Source organism: Rhinolophus ferrumequinum, chromosome 26, assembly GCF_004115265.2.
Source record: "Rhinolophus ferrumequinum isolate MPI-CBG mRhiFer1 chromosome 26, mRhiFer1_v1.p, whole genome shotgun sequence".
NCBI classification, from domain to species: domain Eukaryota; kingdom Metazoa; phylum Chordata; class Mammalia; order Chiroptera; family Rhinolophidae; genus Rhinolophus; species Rhinolophus ferrumequinum.
The window spans coordinates 16,892,945-16,917,868 of NC_046309.1; the positions used below are offsets into that span (position 1 = coordinate 16,892,945).

General features: G+C 39.9%; 1 protein-coding gene across 10 annotated transcripts in view; it reads right to left on the reverse strand.

The window, feature by feature from the left end:
* AHCYL2 (adenosylhomocysteinase like 2) overlaps nucleotides 1-24,924 on the reverse strand; it is a 137,745-nt gene that overhangs the window by 7,046 nt on the left and 105,775 nt on the right. For all 10 annotated transcript variants that reach the window (XM_033098745.1, XM_033098743.1, XM_033098747.1 and 7 more), the window contains 9 exons: nucleotides 22,090-22,192; nucleotides 20,539-20,633; nucleotides 17,803-17,909; nucleotides 16,619-16,735; nucleotides 13,282-13,345; nucleotides 12,715-12,803; nucleotides 9,431-9,501; nucleotides 7,305-7,399; nucleotides 18-116 (listed from right to left, as the gene is read on the reverse strand). In XM_033098745.1, coding sequence (XP_032954636.1) covers nucleotides 18-116; nucleotides 7,305-7,399; nucleotides 9,431-9,501; nucleotides 12,715-12,803; nucleotides 13,282-13,345; nucleotides 16,619-16,735; nucleotides 17,803-17,909; nucleotides 20,539-20,633; nucleotides 22,090-22,192 — 840 coding nt within the window. The remainder of the gene's footprint in view (nucleotides 1-17; nucleotides 117-7,304; nucleotides 7,400-9,430; nucleotides 9,502-12,714; nucleotides 12,804-13,281; nucleotides 13,346-16,618; nucleotides 16,736-17,802; nucleotides 17,910-20,538; nucleotides 20,634-22,089; nucleotides 22,193-24,924) is intronic.

A 24,924-nucleotide genomic window follows, 5' to 3' on the forward strand; every position in this document is an offset into this window, starting at 1 on the left:
CCAGCCTCAGGTCTTACCTCTGCCAGCAATACTATCCTCTTGCCATCAGGCCATATGACATGGTCCACTTGGGATCTCACTCGCTCCCAGGTCAGTTCTGGAGTCCGCAGACTTGCCTGGAATACATACAGCAAGCACATCATCAGCCATGCCAAGTCCCACGTTGCGGACAGAAAGATGCTGAAGGGAGCCATTTCAAATAGCAAGTTGAAAGGAGCAACCAACATGCCAGATGGAGAATACCTGTCCTGGGTGGTTTAGGACTGTTCCATTTCAGGGAATTTAATCTTAGGCCCAGCCAGGGAGGGATCACTGTGGGTGCCATTCCACAACATATACTGTACGCCCACTCTCTGCTGAGCACAGTAAAAGGTGCTACAGGAAATACAAAAGAAACCAAAGACATGGTTTCTGCCTTCAAAAAGCTCTTATTTTGTTGGGGACACAATACATATGTGAGGGGGAGAAAAGCCTTTAAAATACTTACAAAGCAACATGCAAACAAGTGCAAATTAATACAGTGCCAACTGAATACGTAAGTGCTGAAGAGACACAGAAAAAAGGAGGATCAGAGCTGAGTGAGATTAGTTAGAGAAGGCTGAACGGCCTCAACATAGCATGCTGGCGCCCCAGTTCTGCCCTCATGTCCCAGTGTCCCATGTTCCACCTTCTCCATGATGGTGGTTCACCCTAAAGTTATAGAAGCTTTGTGACCTAAGTGCAAATGTGAGGTAGCCTTTAGAGGAATGCTTAATGGTAGAGTAAAGCTCCCAATGGCTCACCCTCCTTCCATTTCTGTATAATGTATATTCCGAGAACAAGAGAAGAAATGTTAAGTTGATTAACAGCAGCAATCAAATAACAGTCACAGGGTTTAGACTTAAGACAACAACTTCCTTCTTCCGATAGGCAATGCCTACAACAGAGAGGACGTCTGTATTCTAAGACTACCCATTGGCTCAAGTTGGTACAATTGAGAAGTTCTGCCAAATAGTAGTTCTCAGACCAATAAAGAGAAACACTTCAGTTACACAATAATCATTTACTGAGTGCATACTATATTCTAGGCACTGTAGTAAAAGACACTATTATAGATAAGTCTGTGGATTCCTCTGCTAGACTGTGAGCTATTTGTGGACAGGGACTGTATCTTCATTTCGTTATCAATCTAGTGGGAAAGATAGATACATAATTATATTTCAGTATATTAAGGACTATTTTAATGGTCTGGACCATTTCTTTATTAGGTAGATAGGAAATATAAAATTTCTTGAGCTGTCAAATTTCACAGATTGATTCAACCTTTCTAGATGGCAATTTGGCAGTAGCTAACAAAATTTTACATATATCTAATCGTTGATCAATCACTTTCACTTTTAAAGCTCTTGCTCAAGTTCAGAAATGTAAGTGTGCAAGAATGTTTATCCATTGCTATCTGTAATAGCAAAAATGGAAATTGACAAGGGAATGGCTAAGTAAATCAGGATAATTCCACACAATGGAATATTATGCAATTCTTTAAAAAAAGAAGCATATCTATATGTGTTAACATGAACACCATTCATTATTCTTAAGTGAAAAAGTCAAGTTGCAGAACAATATACTATACACTCAATTTTGTAAATTTTTTACTTCTTACTTTAAACACAATTGTATTGTTTGCAATTTTAATCTAGGAAAGTATTATTTTAAAATTAGAATTTTAAAAAGAAGTCTTACAAATAAACACTGTAAATAGAGTTAAAAAGAAATTTAAGCAAAGACAATTTGGGGAAATTAAGGATATACAAAATAAATCCTTTAGCCTGTAGAAACATCACCATGGAAGGCAATACCCACAGAGAGCCAAGAGATACTCCTTGGTGACACTGGTATTTTTTTATTGAGATGATGGGACTTTAAAGTACTTCAAGTTCTCAGTGTCTCACACTCTTAATCTTCCAGAAGACAAGCAATCTTGGTGACCGGGACTGAAGAGTTACTCCATGATTAACGAGAATCTTCTCTCGTTAGAAGGAGGTATTACAAAGTATTCCTTGGGAAAAAAGATATGTTGGAATCAAAGAAAGGACACTTCTTATGAACCTCATAAAATGATCAATGCTTAGTAGAGGCAGTTTATGAGAGCCCTGGAATGGCTACGATGCAAGCAAAAGACCTGAGGGTCAGTTTAAAAACGGGGTTTGAAGAGAAACTTGGTGGAATGATGTTTAGCACTGTCCATGCAGCTCCAATAACCCCTTAAGGTCTATTTGGCAGTCACACTACTCGAAAGAAGGGTTTCCTATTGCTAGCACAGCTTTATAAAATTTCTGTAAAGACATCCAATTGTCTTTACTGTAGATTTATAATCACTAAGCAATCTACCAGGAAAAACGTTCCCTGTGCAGACTACCTCCCCAAACTCGATGTATGTCCCACTGTAAACTAGCCAGTTACTATGCTTGCACAAACTGTTATTACATGATTTTGAACAGCACACATCATTTTTTTTTTCAGGGAGAACAACTGTGGTTCTAGTGTTACAAAGCACGTTGTTAATAGCTAGCCTCAGGTTGTAATTCTCTGGGTGACAAACTTTTAAAGCATTTGTACCTAATGGTTGAAACCAGGGATGTCCAAACTGCGACCCGCGGGCCAACTGCGGCCGCAATCCATTTTTAATTGGCCCGCAGAAAATTCCAGAAATATATTTAGTTTACTTAAATAAACCAGGTGAGGCAATACGTACTTCACCTCGAGTGAGTGGCCCGGCTGTTTGTGTATTTTACCGCATGTGGCCCTTGGTGAAAAACATTGAAAAAAGTCTGGACACCCCTGGTTTAAACACTTGAACTGTGAAGCTTACAATCATACAGGCCTTCTATGTGATGCATACAGGTAAGGAGGTCTGCTTTCAAGGGAGAGGAAATACATGAAAGATGTGGCCAAAAAGCTAAGAGCGCAATCCCTATCACAAGTCCCCTAAGAATTCAAAGCATTAGTATTTCTCAGGAAAAAAAATGCGGCTTTCTAAACGAGCAACTCCTGATGAGCTATTCCCTGCTAAAAATGCAGCAGTCAACATCTCAATGTTAGGTAAAACTATACATTTCTACTTTAAAAAACCCTTAATTTTTTCCCCCCTTTCTTCCAGCCTCCCCCACTCCGGTTCAAGCTGTTATTTCTCATTCTAGTTGTGTAGGACACAGCTCCCTGGCCCATGTTGGTATTATGAGCCTTGCGCTCCCCTTGGCTGAGGCGGTTGGTCGCCAGTCGTCGGTCGGCCACTCACAGCAGCTCAGGGCAGCTCTGTTGGCTGCCGGCCATTCACGATGGCTGCCAGCCATTCATGCTGGCCACTGGCCGCTCATGGCAGCCCAGCTCCAGGGAGAGCCATTGTTTACAATCTTAGCTGTAGAGAGTGCAGCTCACTGGCCCATGTGGGAATCAAACCGGAGACCTCGGCATTAGGCACACGGCGCTCCCACCACCTGAGCCACTGGGCTGGCCCTAAACATTTATTTTCTAAAACTGTTTGTGGATCAGGAATTCATGAGTGGCTTGGCTGTGTAGCTCTGCCTCAAAGTCTCTCATGCTGAGTCTGGTCCTTAAATTTTTGATTACTAAAAATATCTGGGCAAAAACTTACTAAATCATTCTCCTTCGCAGTTTCACTCAGTTGACTTACAGTGACTCTCCTCTCTTTTTCTCACACTCCACACCGAATCCATTTGGCAAATCCCATAGGTCCTACCTTCATAAGGTATCACTTCTTATCACTGCTTACCCATCTAATCCAAGCTACCACCTTCTGTCACTGTAAATACTGACAGAGCCTCCCCTTGTCTTTATCACTACTCAAGCTCCAGAAGTGTTTTCTTTACCGGTCAGAGTAATCTTTTAAAACGTAAGTCAGATTTTTTGAACCAGTCAGGCACTGGTTCAAAAACTTCCCATGGCTTCCCTTGTACCCAGAATAAAACCTGAAGTCCTTATCATGCCCTACAAAGCTCCACGTAACCCACTGTCTCCTTGCGCTGCCTCTCCTCCTCGTCCCCTTGCCCATTCTGTTCCTGCCAAGACGGCATCTTTTCTGTTTCTCAAACACATTAAGCACATTTCTACCTCAGGGTCTTTTACTCACCATTTTTTCTGAATAGAATGCTCAGATGGCTTGCTCCTTCAGTTCATTCAGATTTCTGTTCAAATGTTATCTCCTTAAAGAGACCTTCCTTGATCACCCTAACTAAACTAGCACTGTCAGTGTCCGCACCTCACTGTTTTTCTTCAACACTAGACACTAACTGACAACACCACCTATTTAGCATCTGTCTCCTACAGTAGCCAACAAGGTCCAGGAGAGGCTGTATGTTGTGCACTGCTAGTCTTCAGCCAAGCACTGGGCATAGAGCTGAGCAAGTATTCAATACAAATTTGCTAAATAGTGAATGAACATTCTGGTTTTAATTATTAGTTGAGTTTGCTATTTCCTTAAATTTCATTTACATGCCCTGTGATACTACCATCAAAGGTTGAGTTTAACTTAACTTTTCCAAAGTTCTTCTGAGCATCTCCTTTTCTGGACCATTTGGTTGAGCCATACACCTACTACTACAAAGAGCACAGAGAGCTGAGAGATGGCCCTTAGCTAGTGTCTGTGGCAGATCCTAGGGCTACCTAGCATTACCTGCAAAACTAGGCCTAGTCACAACACAGAAGCCAGGGTGACCTTTTTAAAATAAAACAATCCTGGCCGGCCAGGTGGCTCAGGCGGTTGGAGCTCCATGCTGCCGGTTCAATTCCCACATGGGCCAGTACCAGATGGCTCAGTTGGTTGGAGCGCGTCCTCTCAACCACAAGGTTGCCGGTTCGACTCCTGCAAGGGATGGTGGGCTGCACCCCCTGCAACTAGCAATGGCAACTGGACCTGGAGCTGAGCTGCGCCCTCTACAACTAAGATTGCAAGGACAACAATTTGACTTGGAAAAAGTCCTGGAAGTACACACTGTTCCCCAATAAAGTCCTGTTCCTCTTAAAAATAAATAAATAAAAATAAAATAAAAGTAATTCCTTTAAAATAAAAGTCAGATTGTTACAAATCCTACAATGGCTCCCTATTTCTCTCAGAATATAAAGAGAAATTCTTACAATGGCCTAAGAAGTCCTATCATACTTGGCGTGTTACCTCTCTTACTTCATCCTGCTCCAACTATACTGGCCTCGTTGTTGATCCTCAAGCAGACTAGGCACCTTCCTGCCTCAGGACATTTGGTCTGGCTGTTCTCTCTTCTTGAAAAGCTCTTCACCTAGAAGTTCATATGGCTAGTTCCTTCAAGTCTGCTCAAACATTGCTTTCTTAATGAGGCTTATACCTTGATCCCTCTACGTAAAATTACAACGCAGCACTCTTGACTCCCCTTACCATGCTCTACTTCTTTTTTCTGTGGTGCTTTTGCCTTCTAACATACTATAAATTTTACTTATTGTGTTAATTGTCTTTTTTCTCTTTTAAAACGTAAGCTCCTTGAAGGCCGGAATGTTTGTTTGCCTGTTTTGTTCATTGATTCCAAGCACGAGGCATATAGCAGTCACACAATAAATGTTTGTGATTGAAGGTAAAGAGTCTCCTGGGCTCTATGCTGAGAGATTACTTATGTGTAGGCTGCCCTCAGAGGAGAGATTACCATCTCAATTTGAAGTTAATCTGGAAATCATGAGGAGGTAACAGTACAACATCAGGAAAACAAAACACAATGAAACACTAACTGGACTAGAGGTAAAATACCCCTGAATTTTGTATTCCAATTTCATTTTTTAATCAATGTGTATGACTGAACAATGTACTTATTAGTTTCCCAATTGAAAGTCAGGGATAATAATGACTTATGGGGTGGCCAAAAGGATGAAATGAGATAAAGTAAAAATATAAATATTATATGATTGCATTTGGAATTATTTTTATCTCAGAGCTTCTTGAGGGTTTAAAAGGGAAAATGCTTTCCCCGTCCCCTTAATCAGGAGTGTTTTCATTAGGGCTCAGAGTATGACTACCTAAACTTTTCCCATTTGGGGGCTGTACAAGCAGATGAATCCCGAAAAGTACAATCATATGCTAGGTAGTATTAGAAATATTAATATCTTTGACCATTTACTAAAGGGACAGCATGGCACATAAGTAAAACTTAACAAAAAAAGAACTAACTAAATGATTCATTATAAGCAAAATATCATGGTAAGACATGGTATTTTATATAATGGAGCCATGCCACTGAAAAACATCAAGGGTAGAAACAGGCTTTGGTAGGTTGTTTGTCCAGCTATTTTTATAAATAGAAGAATAGAGCACAGAGTTAAAAAGAGAAACCATTTAAAATAGATGAGAATCCATTTCAAATAGATACTATCCAACAGTCTCTCAATATATCAACTGATCCTTACCTGGCAATGCTGAAGCTCAATCAGAGCAGCCCTCAGTGGAGATGAAAGCATGCTTTGCTTGAGCCATTTACCCAGAGGGAAATACAGCTGTGCCAGAAAAATGCCATAAAAATTAAAAACCAGAGTGAAAGTCACACTGAGAGATATTTTGGTAAGTCTGAAAAGAAATAAATAACACTTCTATTAACTATTACTTGGGCAACTTAGTATGACCAAGTGTTATGCTGGATTGGAAAGTTTTAGGGTGAATGCAATCAAGTTAGACATCCAAAAGGATAGTTCAGGTTTGAGGAACATGAGGAACACGTACTACTGAGTTCATTGTGACACCTACAGTATTTTCCAAACTTACTATAGTTTGGAAAATAGTTAAGGGGAGACCTGGCCCAATGAAAGAGGGAGAAAAAAGAGAAACCACAGCATTTGACAGACACAGTAAATCTTAAGCAACATTCTCCTTCTAATCCACAGATTTCTCTCCTTTGACTGATTTCTTTGGACCAATCTACCTATCTCACCTTCATGGTAAAATTAAACATTCCCCAAATACTGACTACCACACTGACTCACATTTATTGTATCCTTTTTGTAGTTTTGAATTTACCCGCTCTCAATCCTAAATGTAAAGATAAAATGGCCTATAGTGTAAATAGGCATGAAGCTTGGGTGGAAGCAAACAATCATTTGAAATAATTACGTTGAGACAAAGAAGCTTTATATTATCCACAAGCACAGGTCATGGGGCTAGTAAGTGACCAGACTGTAGACAGCTCTGTCAGGACAGTCATGTTTAGGACGGTTGGTGACCCTGTTCTTTCCTCTTTCAGTTTGTTTCTTGGCATGGAGGAAAAAAAAGTCCCCAATGATGAGTCGCTTGATCTTACCACATCTATCTCTGTATTGGAATGTCCCATGTTACAAACGATGCAGCTATTCTTCATACGGTCCAAGTGCTCTCTGGTTACCACATTCTTGTTACCTTAAAAACAGAGGAGATAGGCACATGAAGAGGAATGAAGTTGGACCCATACCTCACGCTGCATGTAAAATTTAACTTGAAATGGATCAGAGACCTAAATATAAGACCTAAAATTATACAACTCTTAGCAGAACATGGGAATAAATCTTTGTGACCTTGGGTTAGGCAATGTTTTCTTAGATATAACATCTAAAGCACAAGAAACAAAGGAAAAAATAAACTGAACTACACCAAAATCATAAATTTTTGTGCTGCAAATGATACCACCAAGAAAGTGAAAAGACAACCCACAGAACAGGACAAATATTTATTTGCAAATCATATAAGAGCTAAGGGCTTGTAACAAAATTCTTCAATAACTCTTAGACAACTCAATAATAAAATGACAATCCAATTTAAAAATGAGCAAAGGATCTGAATTTCTCAAAAGAAGATGTGCCAATAGGCACGTGAAAAGATGCTCAATGTGATTAGTTATTAGGGAAATGCAAATCAAAACCACAATGAGATACCACTTCACACCTACTAGAATAGCTATAATCAAAAAGACAGACAACAACAAATATTGGCTAGGATGTGGAGAAACTGCAATTCTCATGCACTGCGGGTGGGATTGTAAAATGGTACAGTCACTGTAGAAAAGTTTGGCAGTTCCTCAAAATGTTAACATTACAGCCACCATATGGTTCAGCAATTCACTCATAATTATACACCCAATAGAACTGAAAACATGTTCACGGAAAAACTTGCACATAATGTTCATAGCCGCGTTATTCTTAATAGCTTAAAAGTGAAAACAACTCAAGTGTCCATCAACTGATGAATGGATAAATAAAATGTGGTAAATCCTTAAAAGGGAATATTACTCAACAATAAAAAGGAATGAAATACTGATACATGCCACATGACATGGATAAATCCTGACATTATGCTGAGTAAAAAAAGCCAGTCACAATCATACAGCCAGTCAACGTACTGTATGATTCCATTTACATGAAATGTCTAAAATAGGCAAATCTATACAGACAGATAGATTAATGGTTGCTGAGGGCTGGGGAAAGGTGAAGGGCAGAATGAAGAGTGACTGCTAATAGTATGGGGTTTCTTTTTGGGGTGATGAAAATGTTCTGTAATTAGAAGATGGGATGTTGCACAACTTTACTAAAAAAATCACTGAACAGTATACTTTAAAAGGGTGACTTTTATAATTTGTGTGTTATAGCTCAATAAAAAAATTAGCTTGTGGCGATGGTTGTATGACCCTATGAATTTGCTGTAAAACACTGAATTGTACACTTAAGTGGGTAAAATCTATGGTATTTAATCACATGTCAATAAAGCTATTTTAAAAAAGACATTGATGGGATTCATGTGAAGAAAGAACAGTTCCTTATGGTCCCTCCTCTCTGTCCCCAGCTCTCCCTGAAGCTGCAAATATATTTCTATTCTTAAATATTCTGATTTTCTTCCTCTCAAATACAATATAAAAGAAAACCAATGTTCCAACACTTCATAGTTCTCCCATAAAGATAAAATCTCAGTCCAAGAAACTAGCTATTTCTACATATTCCTCTCTAAGACACAAAATCTACCTCTTTGGGAATTAACACAGCTACCTTCCCCACTTTTTCTAACTATGAACAATTTTTCTCTAGCCTGGCTTTAATTACAGGGACTAGCAAGAAATATCCATCACTTTGGGAGGTAAGATAAAAAACATCAAATGTGCAAATGTAAGATCTGGCTTCCCAAATAAAATTCATCTGTAGCTATCGTCTAGGTAGCTGAGGATGGATGGAGATATAGAACAAAGGGATGGGGAGAAACTTTCCTCTAGGGATGACCTAATGTATACTTTTGGTCAGAGCTCTAAAGAGGCAGGAAGAACGTGAAAGATTGACTGGTTTTGTGGACTACTACTTTTGGCTTTCGGACTTTGGTTTCGTTCAGAACATTTCCCCAAGTCATTTTTTCGCTTGTTCCATGAAAGCGTTCCCAAGTGCCACCCCATTTTGTATGTCATAATCATACCTGTACAGGTAATAACAATATCCACTTGTCGGATGACCTCATTTAATTTCACCAGTCGAAATCCATCCATGCTGTAGAAATAAAGCATAATAATTAACCTAAAGAGACAGCTGGGGAGCCTTTTGCCACAGAACCTCAAAAGCTATTACCAAGTTCTTTTGGTACCTACACTATCACTTCTTGATATAGCTGGACTATTCTTAGCAGTGAAGAATTCAAACTATTTCCTTAGTTCATACAGGACAGAAATAAAAGGTTCTTTCACATCACCGGAACCTGATTCTTCCTGATAATAGGGAGACAGGATTAACAATGAGATATCCCAATCAAGTTTCTAGAAAGTACCATTTTATCACTGAACCTACTCCCCCTTGAAACTACTCTCCCCAAAATCATCAATAATCTCCTGAATGCAGAAATAAATTGTTTTCCTTAGACTCTTATATTACTTGATTTCCTCTGCTACATTAAACATCAATTGCCCTCTTAAAACTATATTCCTTGGAGTCTATGATACTGTTTTTTCCTGGTTTTCATATATATATATATATATATATAAATAATTTTTTTTTTTTTTTTAAGGAGGGCACCACTCACAGTGGCCCATGCGGGGATCGAACGGGCAACCTTGATGCTACCAGCACCACGCTCTAACCAACAGAGCTAACCGGCCACCCCTCTCAGTCAATCTTTAAATGCTGGTATTCTGTAGGGAATCCTTTTCTCTGTTCTTTTAGCACTTATCCATATCTTTTCCTTGACTGCCAATGACCACTCGTAGGTGGTGTCCTGATGTAGAATTAACCCCTCGTCATTCACAGAATGTGCAATAATTCACGAGACTCTACAAAGTGAGAGAGCAAGAAAAGGTTTACTGAAAGTCAGACAGAGACAGAGAGTAAGATAGTTCTGTTTGGAAGAGAGATACTGGCAAAAGGAGTTTGCCAGGGCAGAGTCCGATAGGGACAGCTGCTATGAGTTTCTGTTTAGCTGGGGTTTTACATTTTCCATGCAGGATGTAGGGTGCTTGTCAGCTTGCAGGGGGGCTGCTGGTACAATTGTCTTCTCCTGGGAACTGTCCTGTTTCCATCTAAGATGAATATCAGCTTGCAGGGGGTTGCTGTTGCAATTGGGAACTGTTCTGTTCCTACCTATGATGGATGTAAGGTGCTTGCCAGCCTGCAGGTGCAGTGCTAGCCAGGGGTTCAGAGCTAAGTGGTTAAATGTTTAAGCTCATTCCTCCTAGCTCACAAGCTCGCTCCTGTTAACTCTTTGCCTGTCTCATCAGGTGGTTGAACTTCACATCTGTATCTTTAGCATACATCTCTCCAAAGCTTCAGAGCCATGGATCAAATTATCTCCTGGCTAGCTCCTCCTCGATGTCCCACAAGGATCTCAAACTTACTGTGTTTAAAAAGAAAGTCACTATCTTCTTCACACCCCCCACCCTATCTATTTCTTCTCCGACATTTTCTATCTTGATCAACAGCATCACTGTTCACCCACTTGTATAAGCCAAATAAACTAGAATGTCCTAGCCGACTGCCTCTCCCTAATTGACGCTGTCTCTTGAATCTGTCCCCTCCTCCCCATATGTGCGGGCCTTGCTTATGTGCGGGTCTTATTCTTTCTTCTTAGCATCTTAGCATCTTTTTTCTACAGTAGCATCTGAATCGATCTCATTGTCTCTAGATTTACGTCTCTCTAATTCATTTTGCAGACTGATTCCCTAAATGCAATTTGGATTGTGTCACTTCCTTGCTTGAAATGCTTCAGTGAGATTGCCTGACCTCAGGATCAGCCCCAAATACTTATACTGATGTATGATTATATTAGACATATGATTCCTACCTCAGACATTACCACTCCCCCAAATTTATCCTACTGGCTAGCTATATTAAAATACTTCGAGCTTCTTAAATATGCTGTGCTCTCTCCTTCCTCAGTGACTAAGCACATGTTTCCGGTACCTGGAATTTACTTCCAAACTTCCAAGAAATCACTTACACAAGTTTGAAGACTCAGCTCTATTGACACCTCTTTTGACGCTGCCCTTGCTCTTTAGTTAGATGGTTTGCCTTTATGCTCCTACAGATGCATGTGGTATTCACCTCCAACACAGCACCTACTACACTGCACAATGGTTATTTGTCTGTGTGCGTCTACAAGCAGGGACCTGTCTCAGTCCTCTATTCATCTTATTCATCCTCAGCACAGTACCTAATATATAGTAAGTGATCAGTTCACGTCCATAATTTGAATTAGTATCTCAATCAGTATTAAAGCATGCTCAGGTTTCTCTAACGAACCCTAAAAGTACTAGAATGGTGAGAGTTCCCTTAGTGTGCTAGAGCCCCGACCCAGAGAAAGCCCACGACTCTGCTGGGGAAACCTGTGGGGTGATGGCTAGGATGTGCGAGGAGTGGTAGAGTAGGGGAAAATGATTACAGTCAAATCTTCATGGCATGCCTCATTTGATCCTGGGAACCTTCCTCTGTTAATGGTAAAAATTGGGTGGGCTATCCAGGCTACAGACACTAGGGCATGGCAGTAGTTTATAGGGACAGTGATTTTTCCGTCTTGCTGTAGATGGCAAGAAACAATTTTAATAATATAATAGCTACCGCTTAGTGAGAATTTATTATGTGACAGCAGCTCTATACTTTATATAATTATGTATTTATTATATAACATATAATCATAGAGCACTTTCACAAGTCTTTGAGGTAGGTAAGATTACTCACATTTTACAGATGGGAAAGGGACTATTCTTTTTTTTAACACTTAATTTTGGAATCATTTCAAACTTAAGAATTACAAGAATACTACAAAACAACTCCCGTATACCCTTCCCTCAGGGTTAGCAGATTTTCCCTTTAATTTGGATTTGTCTGATGTGTCCTCCTGATTAGATTTAGGATATACATTTGGGGAAGGAATATTACAGAAGTGCTCTTTTCAGTGCATCCCATCAGGAAGGATCTGGTACCAGCTATTTCTTTTTTGATCATTGTTTTCAAAGGGAGAAGGATTTCACACGGAGAAGGTAAGGGGAGACTTCCACAGGAATTCTACCTTTGAGCCTCTCTGATAGTCTCTGCTCTCTCCGAGCAGAGCTCCTTCGTCCTCGAAAGACAGGCGCTTACGGTTAATGGCAGCCTCTCGTAGGATCTGGGCCCCTCTAAGTTCAAATGTGGTATTAACCACGCCATTCTTTGGAGGCAGCTACGCGATCGCACGTTAGATGGCTGTGTAGGAGAAGCGAGTCTGCGTTGGCATCTTACCAGGCTTGAAGAGCACAGATGGGGTCGATCTCGGTTACATATACAATGGAGCCCATGGCTTTTAAGGCAGCGCAGCACCCCTTCCCCACCTGAAGAGGGGGGAACGTACACACAATAAGGAAAGTCAATGAGCAAACCGTTTCTCACATCTTCTGGTAACATGTACCCCCCTTTCCGCCCCCAAAAGGAGTTTCACTGAATTGATTCGTGCTTAGGGAAAAATAAGAAAAACAAATACATGAATGCAGTTGATAAACAAACTCCTAGCCCCTACTTAGCACATGCATGAGCATAAGGACACCCACACTCACGATTTATAATCAAAACACAAGCTAAAAGAATTCACAAACAGTCCATGGGAACAGTCAGAAAATCAGCTTAAGAACAAATGGCAAATATGCAAAGGGAAAAAGAAAGGCTGTACTCTAACCAGAGGGTCTCTAAAGTTACTTTTTCCTGACCAAAGTAGTAAATGAATGTATTCTTATGTCTACACAAATAAAAAATTCTACTTTATTTCAACAAAATCCATTTTAAACACCTAATAACTGAAAGGTTAAACCTTACCTCTCCATAGCCACAGACCACCACCTGCTTTCCACCAAACATCATGTCTGTTGTCCTTTTAAGTCTAGAAGAAAAAAAACATTAAATCAGAAATATCTCGTTTCTCCCTTGAGATTAGATTGGGTCCCTTTGTTTTTATGTTTGGGTTCTCCCCACCGCCCCACATTTTGAAAGAAAACCTGGTTTCTATCCTAGATAATACATTTAATACCTAGAAAGGAAGGTTTAATAAAATATGTATTTTCTCACTCCATGCTATCCAATCAATTCCATCTACATTTGAGTCTTTTTCTTTTTTACCGCTTGGGTTGGGAGTGGTACAGAAGGAAAGAAGCTACAGACTACAAAGTAACTTTTCAACCTAAACACAATACATATTTATTATATAACATTTGAAATAGATCATATTTGGAAATAAAAGATATAAAGAAGAAAATAAATATCATGTAATTTTTATTCATGAGGTGACAAACTCTGGCTTAATGGAAACAGTCTAGCTGATTGAATTAGACAGACACATAAAATACCACAGTGATAAATGAGTATTAGTAGTATCTGCATCGCAAACAGGTGCCCTGTTAATTCAACAGGGAGGGTGATGAGCACCAAGATGGAGACGAGCTTTGAAACACGCCAACACTGAATATGAGATAGTGAGTTTTCTGGGGCAGATGCCTTCTCAGACACGTTCTACTTCATCACTGATTCTCTATGACATTAGAATAAAGGTCCTCACTGTTTTCAGGGTCTCCTTGAAGAACTTGTAGAAGTTTCTGGTTTCTCTATAGGTTCAGTCAGTTTCCCTTGTCTAGGAACCCCTGGCTAGGCAGAAGAAAGTTTTCAACTAAAACCAGCCTATTCTGATAGACAGTTTCTACAAATATTTGTGGGTCTTTCTACTCTCTTATCTGTTAACCTTTCCTGTTAAAGAGTCCATAAATACCCCTAAGGCAAAGTAGAAATCCTATCTTTTTAATGATTTGACAACTCCACTCAGGAGGAACTAGTGTAACTCCATAAACCCAAATGAGACTCAATAAACATCAATTAAGTGCAGAGGCAATTCCTGTTGAGTGAAGGGAGTAAGTCTGGCTGGGCTACGACCATCCTCTAAAGTCACGGCTTAGGACAATTGTCCTGGAACGGCTAACACAGCAAGGAAAATCAATAGATCCAATTTCTGAGCTGCCTCTGCTTTGACTGCCCTCAAGCCTTTCTGCCTCTCTTCCAAACTACTATTTGTAATCTTTCCTGACTACAAATGACTGTGTGGTAGAAAGGAAACTTCATCAACACTGCTACCTTGCAAATGATAGGCTGACAGACCTGGATGGATTCCAGTTAGGTAGTGATTTCCCTGTGATCTTAGGGATGCAGATCTGCCACAAAGTTCGAGGATGAAGGATAGAGAAGACCACAGTCAAGAAAGGACTTTTTGGGAGGGATGGGGGTAAGCTGTCTAGTGGTGTATAAGAGTCATGTCAAGTCTCTGACTTCTAATTCTTCTAGCCCCAGGAACTTCTAGAAGAGTTCCTGAAATATGATCTATTTGATAATCTGAAAATCCTACCTGAGATACCCTTCTTCTTCCTACCAAGTGGAATCTCAGTCTCCAGAGGCTACACTTACACTGCTTTGTGGCATTGCAGACCAAATACAGAAGTGTCCTCTAGCCGTCAGCGGGGCCATTCCCTCCCAGCTGTGGTGCACTGTGTAACCAGCTGAGAACTACAGAAAATCAATCACTACTACTTTCCTCACAGGAACTCACTATTGGCCCGAATGTCCTCCTTTCCCTTGCAACCTTCCCTGGAGCATACTTTGCCTCTTCTTTAAGTTCTCCTGCTCTCAACTCCTCTGAGAGGAACAATTGCCTGTGAACCAACTGGAAAGTTTCTCACCATCTGAAGGTGCCAATGAACTCTTACTACTCAGCAGGTTTCTGGTAGATAGTTGTTTTCCTGTTTCTTCATTAACCTCAATTTCTGTTCCACTGCTTGCATCTTATTCTCACTTTCATACCTTTCTGATATTAAAGAATCTTTCTTACTGACAGGGTAGACTGCTTAGGAGGGACTTTATCCATTTTTATGAACTAGTATAGGTACCTTCATGTATCTTTTACTGAACCCAGTATAGGCAGATTTTAGGCTCATAGATTTGAGACTTGAAAAATCAATAAGATATTTAGTTGTGGATGAGTAAATATTTTAATGACTATATACCCAGATAATTATTGATTTTATTGGGCACAAGCCTATTTTCATCACAATAACACTTACATGTGGACAGAACTAGGGACAGTCTATTAAAAGACTGATGGATTGAGAATTCATTCAAATGTCCAATCCATCTGATAATACTATTGACTCAAAGGAGTAATAATTAACAACAGTTTGAATTTGCACTGGACACTCCATTCCCTCCAACCCCCCAAAAAACAAAAAGAATTCAAGGCAAAAAGCTTCCCCTGAGATCTAACTCCATCTTAGGACTTACTGTCTAGACAGGGTTCTAGAAAAAGGGCAAGGGAACTAACATGGACCAGCAGGATTCATACCTTATTTCATTTAATTGTCACAGTAACTCTATGAGGTAGGTCTTCCTGCCACTGTTTTACAGATGAGGAAATAGGCACAGAGGGTTAAATAACTAGTCCAAGGCCTGATAGTTAATACATGACAGAGCCACTAGTCAAACCAAGGTCCTGCTGGCTCCAATGCCTGCAGTGTCGCAAACTGCCTGGGGTCCAGAACGGTTAGTAATGTGGCCCGCAGCCCCTTTCTTCATGTTCCCATTAGCCTATACATGGTGAAAACCAACTTAATGGTTTCAGATGGGGAATTACTGAGTCTTCCTAGCAAGAACGAAGGAATGTCGGGACACAAGTATAGAGAGTGGTTGATATATATCTAAGTAGAGTTTGTTAAGACGTACAGTCCCAACAGATTTGGAAAACTAGAAACGCACTGGGAATTGACTCTTGGTTCACCACAACTTTCTAGATGGCCAGAGAAGTATATGATAGTTGGAACATTTTCCCAAACCATGAAAGATGCTTACACGTTTATAATTACTTTAGTTAGTCTCAGGCCTGTTAGGGTCATCAAATAAAAACTCTGCCACCAATAGATAGGGCTAGTCTGATTTTTCTAAGTAAAACAGATTTACTTGTAATGGTGATAACAATGGCAGCTCTGGGTTACAAAATCTTGAGTATGATGTGGTGATAGACCGAGAGGTACTACATGAATCATTTCCAGAAATAACCAGAACGAAAACACTTAGAACTTCAATTCAACAACTCAAGTTCACATCAAAAATAATAAAAAATTACCCATCGAGGATTGATTCACGGCAACAGTAGAGGTTGTCAAATTTTTGTTTGGTGACTGAGTCATTGACATTCATGGCTGGGACACACAGTTTCCCAGCTTTGGATAGCTGGTACAGCCTGAGAATGAGGCAAGTCAAGAAGAACATAAAACAATGAGATACTGCAATCTACCATCAATTTTATATCAAATTCCAGAAATATGTTGATTGGATAAGCATGAGAGCATGAGGCACGACGAGTTGATCCTATTAGGTGTACGTGGAGAAATAAACAATATTTTTCTACAGCCTTTATGCAGCTCAGAATAAAGATCGTAGTCAAAAGGCATGTGACCCACTTCTAAATTGTAATGATTAAAATTTAAAATGCTTATTAATTTTATTTCCCTTTTTAATTACAAAAAGAATAACTTTAAGTACTATTTTAATCCCACTACTCAAATGCAACAATTTTAACTTTCAAACAGTCTCAATTTTATCATCTTAGTACACATACCTATAAATATGTATATGAACATATAGGAGGTTTTTTTTTTAATTGAGTCAACTAAAAGTCAGAACCAGGTGTTTTATTCAAAATTCGACCCTTTGTAAGAGTCTGAAGGTATGGTACAGCCTATAGTTTTGTATATTCAAAAAGGTCACAGAATACTGAAGCAGTGATGATGACATATTAAGAATTTACTTCCCTAAAACTTTTATTTCATACTTTCAGTTCTTTCTGGGTGAATAATAGCAAACAGAAATGATTTCAATTTTACTCAGGGAATTATTGTTCATTTGAGAAACAGAACCCTAAATCCTTGCTCTCCGTATACGAATGTAAGTGCTATAAGGGCTCAGGTTTTTGTCTAGAGCCCTAGCACAGTTCTTAGAGCTGTTCCTGGTTCACTGCAGAAGTTCAATAAATACCTATTGAATAAATGAATTTGTCCAAAAAGGGACAAGCAGTCATTGCATTACAATGACTAGAAAACATGAGGACCGTACTTGTTTCCCTACCCTTCCCCCCCTCACTATTTTAGGTTTGTTATTTGTGTTAATTAAAGAAAACAAATCTGCAGACTCAGATCTCATCACATCACAGTAAGTTGCAATTTTTAACATAATGTATTCTATAGGTATGTGATTACAAGATATATGTCTACGCTGCATAACACCAGGTATGCCTATGCCAAACCTTACCTGTGGACTCCAGTAACACTCTCTTCCACTATGCCCTTGATTTTCTTAAACATGTTGGGATACTTCTTATAAATCCAGTGAGTAAGATCCCCTCCATCATCCAAGATCTGCAATAATAAGCATCAATAATGTCATTCATTTTGAAGACTCAAAGCTTCCAGCGCTTCTCTGGGTCTTATATCCCAATTATTAATTGTCAATTTACGGATATTTCAAATTTCTCATATGGTTATGAAAAGTAACTTGAAGCCAGTATAATGACCAGTCATTATACTGAAGTCAAAGACAATGAGGGGTGAAAGACCAATTGTAATTCTCACAGACAAATGTCATCCCACATGACACACCTACTCGATCAAAATACACAGCAATGCAATGAGGATTTTCTTAGGGACCAATAACTTAAGTGCTTATCTAGACCACTAGTTCTTGAGTATACTGTAGATATTCAGAAAGCCTCAATGTGATATTAGCATATTTCTATTGGTTAAATTCAGGACCTTAAACATAATCAATCAAAGCTTAGTTTAAATAAAACCAGATAATTCGTCTCTCTCCCAGAATAATGGTTTATGAAACTGTATTCATTCATTTTTCACTTTTCCCAAGGTATAGGCAGCGTCCTACCCAAAATACCAGGCAGCACTGTAGGGTTTTGCCTACACTTAATACACCAAGTTAACTCATACTCAACACACAAATGCACAATAACTAGGGGACTGTGCAGCATGCAGGTCTGCACGTATGCTTCTGAGCATCACGGTATTTCAGGTTGCGATTAAAGCCAAACGCCATGCTGTGCCCACTGGAGCTTTCCCCCGCAGAGGAAAGTCTGTGAATTACAAATAAGGGAAAGAAAGACCAGCTGAGGATACTATTAGGCAGTAGGCCATGGCACTTCAGCCCTTCACTTGGCTGTCAGAAATGCTTGGCAGGACTTTCCAAATTGTTATACCCATCATCTCGGGAAGTCCCACAGAAGTGAGTTGCCCTCTACTGGCATGCACCCATTTCGCAGTCCTGTCAATTATCAACTCTCCCGCAGGTGCCGAAAATGCCATCCTGGACCCCTGGGTACGTACACAGGATCCCCAACCTCATGTCTGCCACCGGATCTTTTTTTTGCTTCTGTTCTTGCTATTGATCTACTTTCTCAGACTCAACTAAACCTAATCTGAGAGCAGGGATTGGAGGCAGGGCTCTCATGAAAACTCTTACACTTGCTCCATACTATAAGTTTGTACTCTATTTTCTCCCAGTAGAAAGCCTCAGACCAGATGCCCTAAGAAATGGGAAGGCTTCTCTGAGTTTCTCTCTCTTCTTCTGCATGGATAAACCTCTCATGGGGTTTTCCCTCGTAGCCTCTGATTCCCTAGCCACACAAAAAATCAGAGACAAAAAAGATTGAGCAACTGGAAACTCTTTCTTAAGTCCCACTATTCTCACCCATTTTTCCCTTTTAACGAAGGCATGTAACACAGGTTAGTTGCCACCCCTAATATTTATTGAATGAATGTAGCCCGTAGAGCTCACCATGTAAATCTACTGCAGAAAATCCTTGCCACCAGGGAATCTTCCTGAGGTTGGAAAGCAAGGAAAAGTACTAGATCTTGACAAGACCCAAAGAGATATGGGTCCTATTTTCTGAGGGTGACACGTGTTTTTATCCTTGTGTTACTCTTCCTCAACCTTTCCAGCAGGCTCTAGAGTCTATAAAAGCTCTCTGGGAGCAATCCCATGTACTCCCTATGTTCATGACCATAAAATTAATATTTCCAGTAGAAACCCCCTAACATACCTTCTTGCGAGCCTGTCGGTCACCCTCCCTTCTGTTACTGTTATACTCAAGCTTGGCTGGAATTCGCTGACTCATAGCCGACTCCTCTATCCCTTTCAGGATAGGAAAGCTTTAACCCAGCTTCCTCAAACCAGCACATGGTGCAAGGTGACCTGGCTCACAGAATCCAGAAAGGTAGGCTGCTTCTCTCTGCTATGTACCGGGTGAGGCCCGCTCTGCAGTATTTAGCAGCAAGCAATAGTTGGACTAGAGCTTCAGGGATTCTTTTTGCAGTTGATTCCCTAATTTCTCTTCTGACTCACATGCAGAAATGTTCGCAAAGTAGGAGTGCCTGATGCTCTGTCAAGCTTTTTGCTTCTCTTTGTGAATTTAATACGCTATCAGCCTTCAAGAACTTAATCTTTTAAAAAAGTGAAACAAAAATAAAAACCCCCAAACTTTTCCTAGTTATATTTCTTAAGGTGGAGAATGAATAAAGAGAAGAAATTTGAACTTGGAATCCCTTCAGGTTTACTATGAATTTAGCATATGATTCTAGAGAGTTAAGTACTACAGGAGCGTGAGATCTCTCTCTTTCTTTCTCTCTCTCTCTCTGTGTGTTTAGATTATTGTTATTGGGGGGTGGGATGGTAAACAGTGGTACGGGATGGTAACTCATTCATCTTATTTTTTAACCAGCCATGTGTGAACCCTGAGCAGAATTTTAACCTTGCAGATGAATATGAACGCTTCTAGGATCAGCACTAACAATTATAGCACTTTGAGGCTATAAAGAAGGTCAGTATTTTGGGGGTACCCTGAGAATAAGCATGTAGCTCTGCTGGAAGCCTAGGTACATCAGATGGAAAAGGAGGCATTTCCTTTTCTACTGTTGGGAAACCCTCTCTATGCCAATTCCCCGCCTCCCCCAGGATTATGTTAGCAGAGACGTAACCCACCATGTTTGGCTGCCAGCCCTCCACATTCACACATCTATCAATGCACCACCAAAAGTCATCTTCTGACTCTCCTTTCCAGGCAAAGACAGGAAATCCTGAGAAAAAGGAACAAAGAGAAACCATTAAAGCCGAAAAAAAGGGCTGACCCTAAATTTTGGCAAGAAGATGCTGGTTTTCCCCAATTCCAAACTCTCTTGTTCTGCTGCACTCCTTGGATTGACTTTCTTCACTCATCAGTATTGTCTTCAGCCCCTTTATCTACTCCTTTGTGTTTGGGGGTCATTTTGCTCTTGCTAGACCAAAGAGGACAAACAAAAGGGACAAGAGGATGATGGACACTAAAAATATGATTAAAGCAAAAAAAAGAAGAAACCAGAAATAAGTACTTCTTCATCCAGTCCAACTGGAAGCCTCACCATTTCCCAATTACACTTTGAGGTTTCTTGCTTCTATGCTTTAGTCATCCCATCCTCTTCATCAGGAAAACCCTGAGACTCTTCTCCATCTGTTAAAATGTTGTTAAGTTCATGGCTCAGTGAAGTGTCATGTTCCTACAAAGTCTGATTAGCTCAGCTAGAAATGATCGCTCGTGAAATCTGAACTTTTATAAGCCCCTTATTTGGGGTCTGAATGTGGATTTATGATCTGTTGTGGCATTTATCATCTATGCCCTTGTATCGTCATTATCTATCTATGTGTCTTTTCTCCTCAAGCACAATGTAAGATTCTGAGGGCAAAGTCATTGTCTCATTTGTCTTTATAGTTCTTATAGGAATTCTTATAGTTCTTATACCTTATAGGAGGTGTAATAAGCATTTGTTGAAAAAAAATGAATGTATATGTACAATTCATTGGGCTATATATTTAATATTTGTGTACTTTTCTATACATATTTTATGCATTAATAAAATTTTTGTAAACGAAAGAACAAATGAAATGCTTAAAGTACTAGCAAAAAGAGAGAAACATGCATGAACTAGAGAACTTTCAGCATTTCTCAAGAGCTCTGAAGCAAGTTCTTTGGTACCCTGATTTGCGTTGTGCTGCCAGAGTGAAGAGAAAAAAACTGGCAAAGTCCTAATTTCTCTATTGCTTTTAAAACTTCAAGTGTCAGTGACAGCTGTGATCAAATATTAATCTGCCAGGTAAAATCCTGTTTACTGTTGAAGCAGAAACACCAAACATTAAATCAGGGCAAACGTCTGAAAAACCAGCAGGACCACAAAACTGTGCCTGAAGCATTTTCTTTTCAATCCATGTTACCTTAGGGTGGTGTCCACGGGTGCTCTAATATTTACAAGTCAAGGAAAATAATTAACTAATAATGGAATATTAGATGTAAGAAGGTAATTATTACTGTAAAACAACAGTTACTTAGATCATATTTAATAGGAGAAGTCCAGAAAGAGAGCAAACTCATCAAGAGAGGGATCCATTTCTTCCAAGACAACTCCTTTAATGTCAACCTTCCTTAAAGATTTATATTGAAACCATGGAACCTGTTGGAGACTTACTTTAGCCAAAGACGCAGAGAACAAGCAAAGATATTACCGTTTTCTGCTAGAGCAGCAGCCACTTCATTGAGAGTGGAATAGATGTTGCAGGCAGCCCATCGGCACTGTGCCCCCAGAGCACCCAGAGTTTCCATAAGCACCTAGATTAGAGAAAAAGCAGGAGATGAGCAAGTCTGGGCCAAACACTTGGTCAAGGAGATTAAGTTTATACATTTGACAGTGAGAAAGTACATTAAGAATAACTGAGGCCAATGATTTTTACACTGTGCTCTCTAGAAACTCTTCCGTATTTTGATAAGAGAGCATGGGTTGGAGGCAGGCACGAAGAGAAGGCTCCAGCGGAGCTTTACACTTTTACCTATGTAACATATTGAGCTTCCTTATAAGAATTAAACCAAGGATGTCAGAGCCAAAACATTTTGTTTAAAACCACCAATTTATATAGTTCTTCTTCGTCTTCGGATATAGAAAGCTGTAAGAGAGCTCCTACCCTAACAACAAGAAAAAGCCAGATGAGCTACAAAACCATAACTTTTCTTGAGCCCATCGAAGAGCTGAGATCATAGAGCAAGCAAGCGATCTGAATTCCAAAGAGTGACAAATCCCTTTAAAGAGAAGAGAAGACATGGTTTCTTTCACTGTTGGCAGAGCACGGGAAGACATGGCTGCCATACAGGAGGGTAAGAAAAAATTAGCTACAATTGTAATGACTGTAGTAGAGGCTGAGTGTGGAAAAGCATGTCAGTTTGGAATTTCTAGTAGCCCCAGGCACAAAGAGACTTGGCACTCACATAACAAGCTCTTTTCCTGGGGGTTCCACCAGGTACTCATAAGGAAAACTGGGGGCAGGGAGCTGACTGGCTGTCTCCAAGACAAGCATGAAACCTGGCACGGCCCCACAATCTTCTCTCATAGAAAGCAAAAGCCTAAGCTGTAGATAGAGGAGCAGGCAAAGATCCACTGCTTTGGGGGGAGGGCAGAAGCAAAAATTCTGCTCCTGGGGGAGTAGCAGGAAACCCTCTTGGGCCTAGGACGCTGCATTGATACAAAGTAAAGGTCAGTTACCTCTCCAGGAGGGACAGGAAAAGATCTCCTGCTCAAGACCTAGCACAGACACAGAGCAAAATTTGGCTGCTCCAGGTGTGAGAACACTAAACAAGCCCTTCCCTGCCTAGACTGAGGCTGGACCAGAAGCTCCATGGACCCCAGTTGCCCTCACCGTAAGCCACGCTCCAGGAAACCAGCAGCCGCAGTCTAGTGGGGCAGGTCGGTGGTGCAAGCCCTTGAAGAGAGAGCCCCCCTGTGGTGAGCGCGTGCAGAAGCAGCTGAAGGCTGAAGGTGAAGCCAAAACACTGAGAGGAATTTGAAGCCTATAACGCACATCAACAGAATCGAAATCTAGCCCAATTCATGACAATAATGGAAACTAATACACTACTGTTCAATATAATATTTTTATATAGAAAAAAGTGGGGAAAAAACCACAACCAATTGTCAAGAAATATTCTTCAAGAAAACCCAAATCTGTGGTGAGCTAGATGTTTGATCAGACAAGAACTTTAAATTTACTATGATTATGTTAAGGGGTCTACTGAGAAAGATGAACAATATCCACGAACAGATAGGGAATTTCAACAGAGCGATGGAAATGATAAAAACAAGTCAAATAGAAGTGTCAGAAAAAAATGTTTTTTTAAAATATGAGAGATGAAGAATTCTTTCATCAGACTTACCATCAGACTGGGCATTATCTGAGGACAGAGTCAGTGAACTTAAAGGTAAGTCAATAGAAATTACCAAACTGAAATACAGAAAGAAAAAAGAGTGGGGAGAAAAACCAGAAGATAGCATCCAGATCTATGGGATATTATCAAATGGTCGAACACACACGTAACTGGAGCCCTGAAAGGAAAGGGGAGAACAAGCCAAAAGAAATATATGAAGCGTTAATGAGCAATTGTACCCAAGATTAATGAAGGAGGATCCAGGAACAATGACATTCCAGTAGCAAAGAGCACACTAGAGTATGACCCACTGAAAGAAACCGGAGCTCCTCGGAGAAATGGCTGATTCCAGGGCTAGGACAGGGAATGTACAAGCTGAGCTTAGATCATCTTATACTAGAAGCAAGAAGTGCTCAAAGAATGAAAGGGATATGTCAACAGACAAGCTATCGAAGCCAGACTGAAGGGGTTCCCCGCTGGCCAAAATTGGAACAATTTGAGCATCACAATAAATAATGATAATAATGGATTATAACCCATTAAATAAAATAGGAAACAATGATTCCACCCAAATAAACAAATGAGTGAATAGATTGAAAGTTTGATGGAGAATGGGAATATTTACACAATTTCATATTTCTACCTCACAAAATACTTATAATCACAATGGGGAAAAATAATGTTTAAATGGAAAAGTCTTCCAGACACCACCTCAATCAAAGGATCAAAATGATATCAGTTATTGGACAAATCAAAATCATGTGTCACCTGGTAAGATTAAATTTTAAAAAATGCAGCATCGCTTCCTACCAAAGATGCATAGCCTGAATCTAATAATGAGTAAGCATCAGCAAATTCCGAATTGAGGACATTCTACACAATAATTTGCCTATTGTCTTCAAAAGTGTTAAGGTCATGAAAGTCAAAGACTGATGATTCTGCACTAAAGGATACTAAAGACAGAAGACAATTGAAAGAGATACAAAACTATGGACTGGATCCTTTTGTTATTAAAAATTTTATTGGGACTAGTGAAACTCAAATGGGGTCTGAGGATTAGGTGGTAATAATGGATCAATGTTAATTTCCTAATTTTGAATAGCTGTAATGTTTGTAGAAAACACGAAGTATGTGTGGGTGAAGGAGCA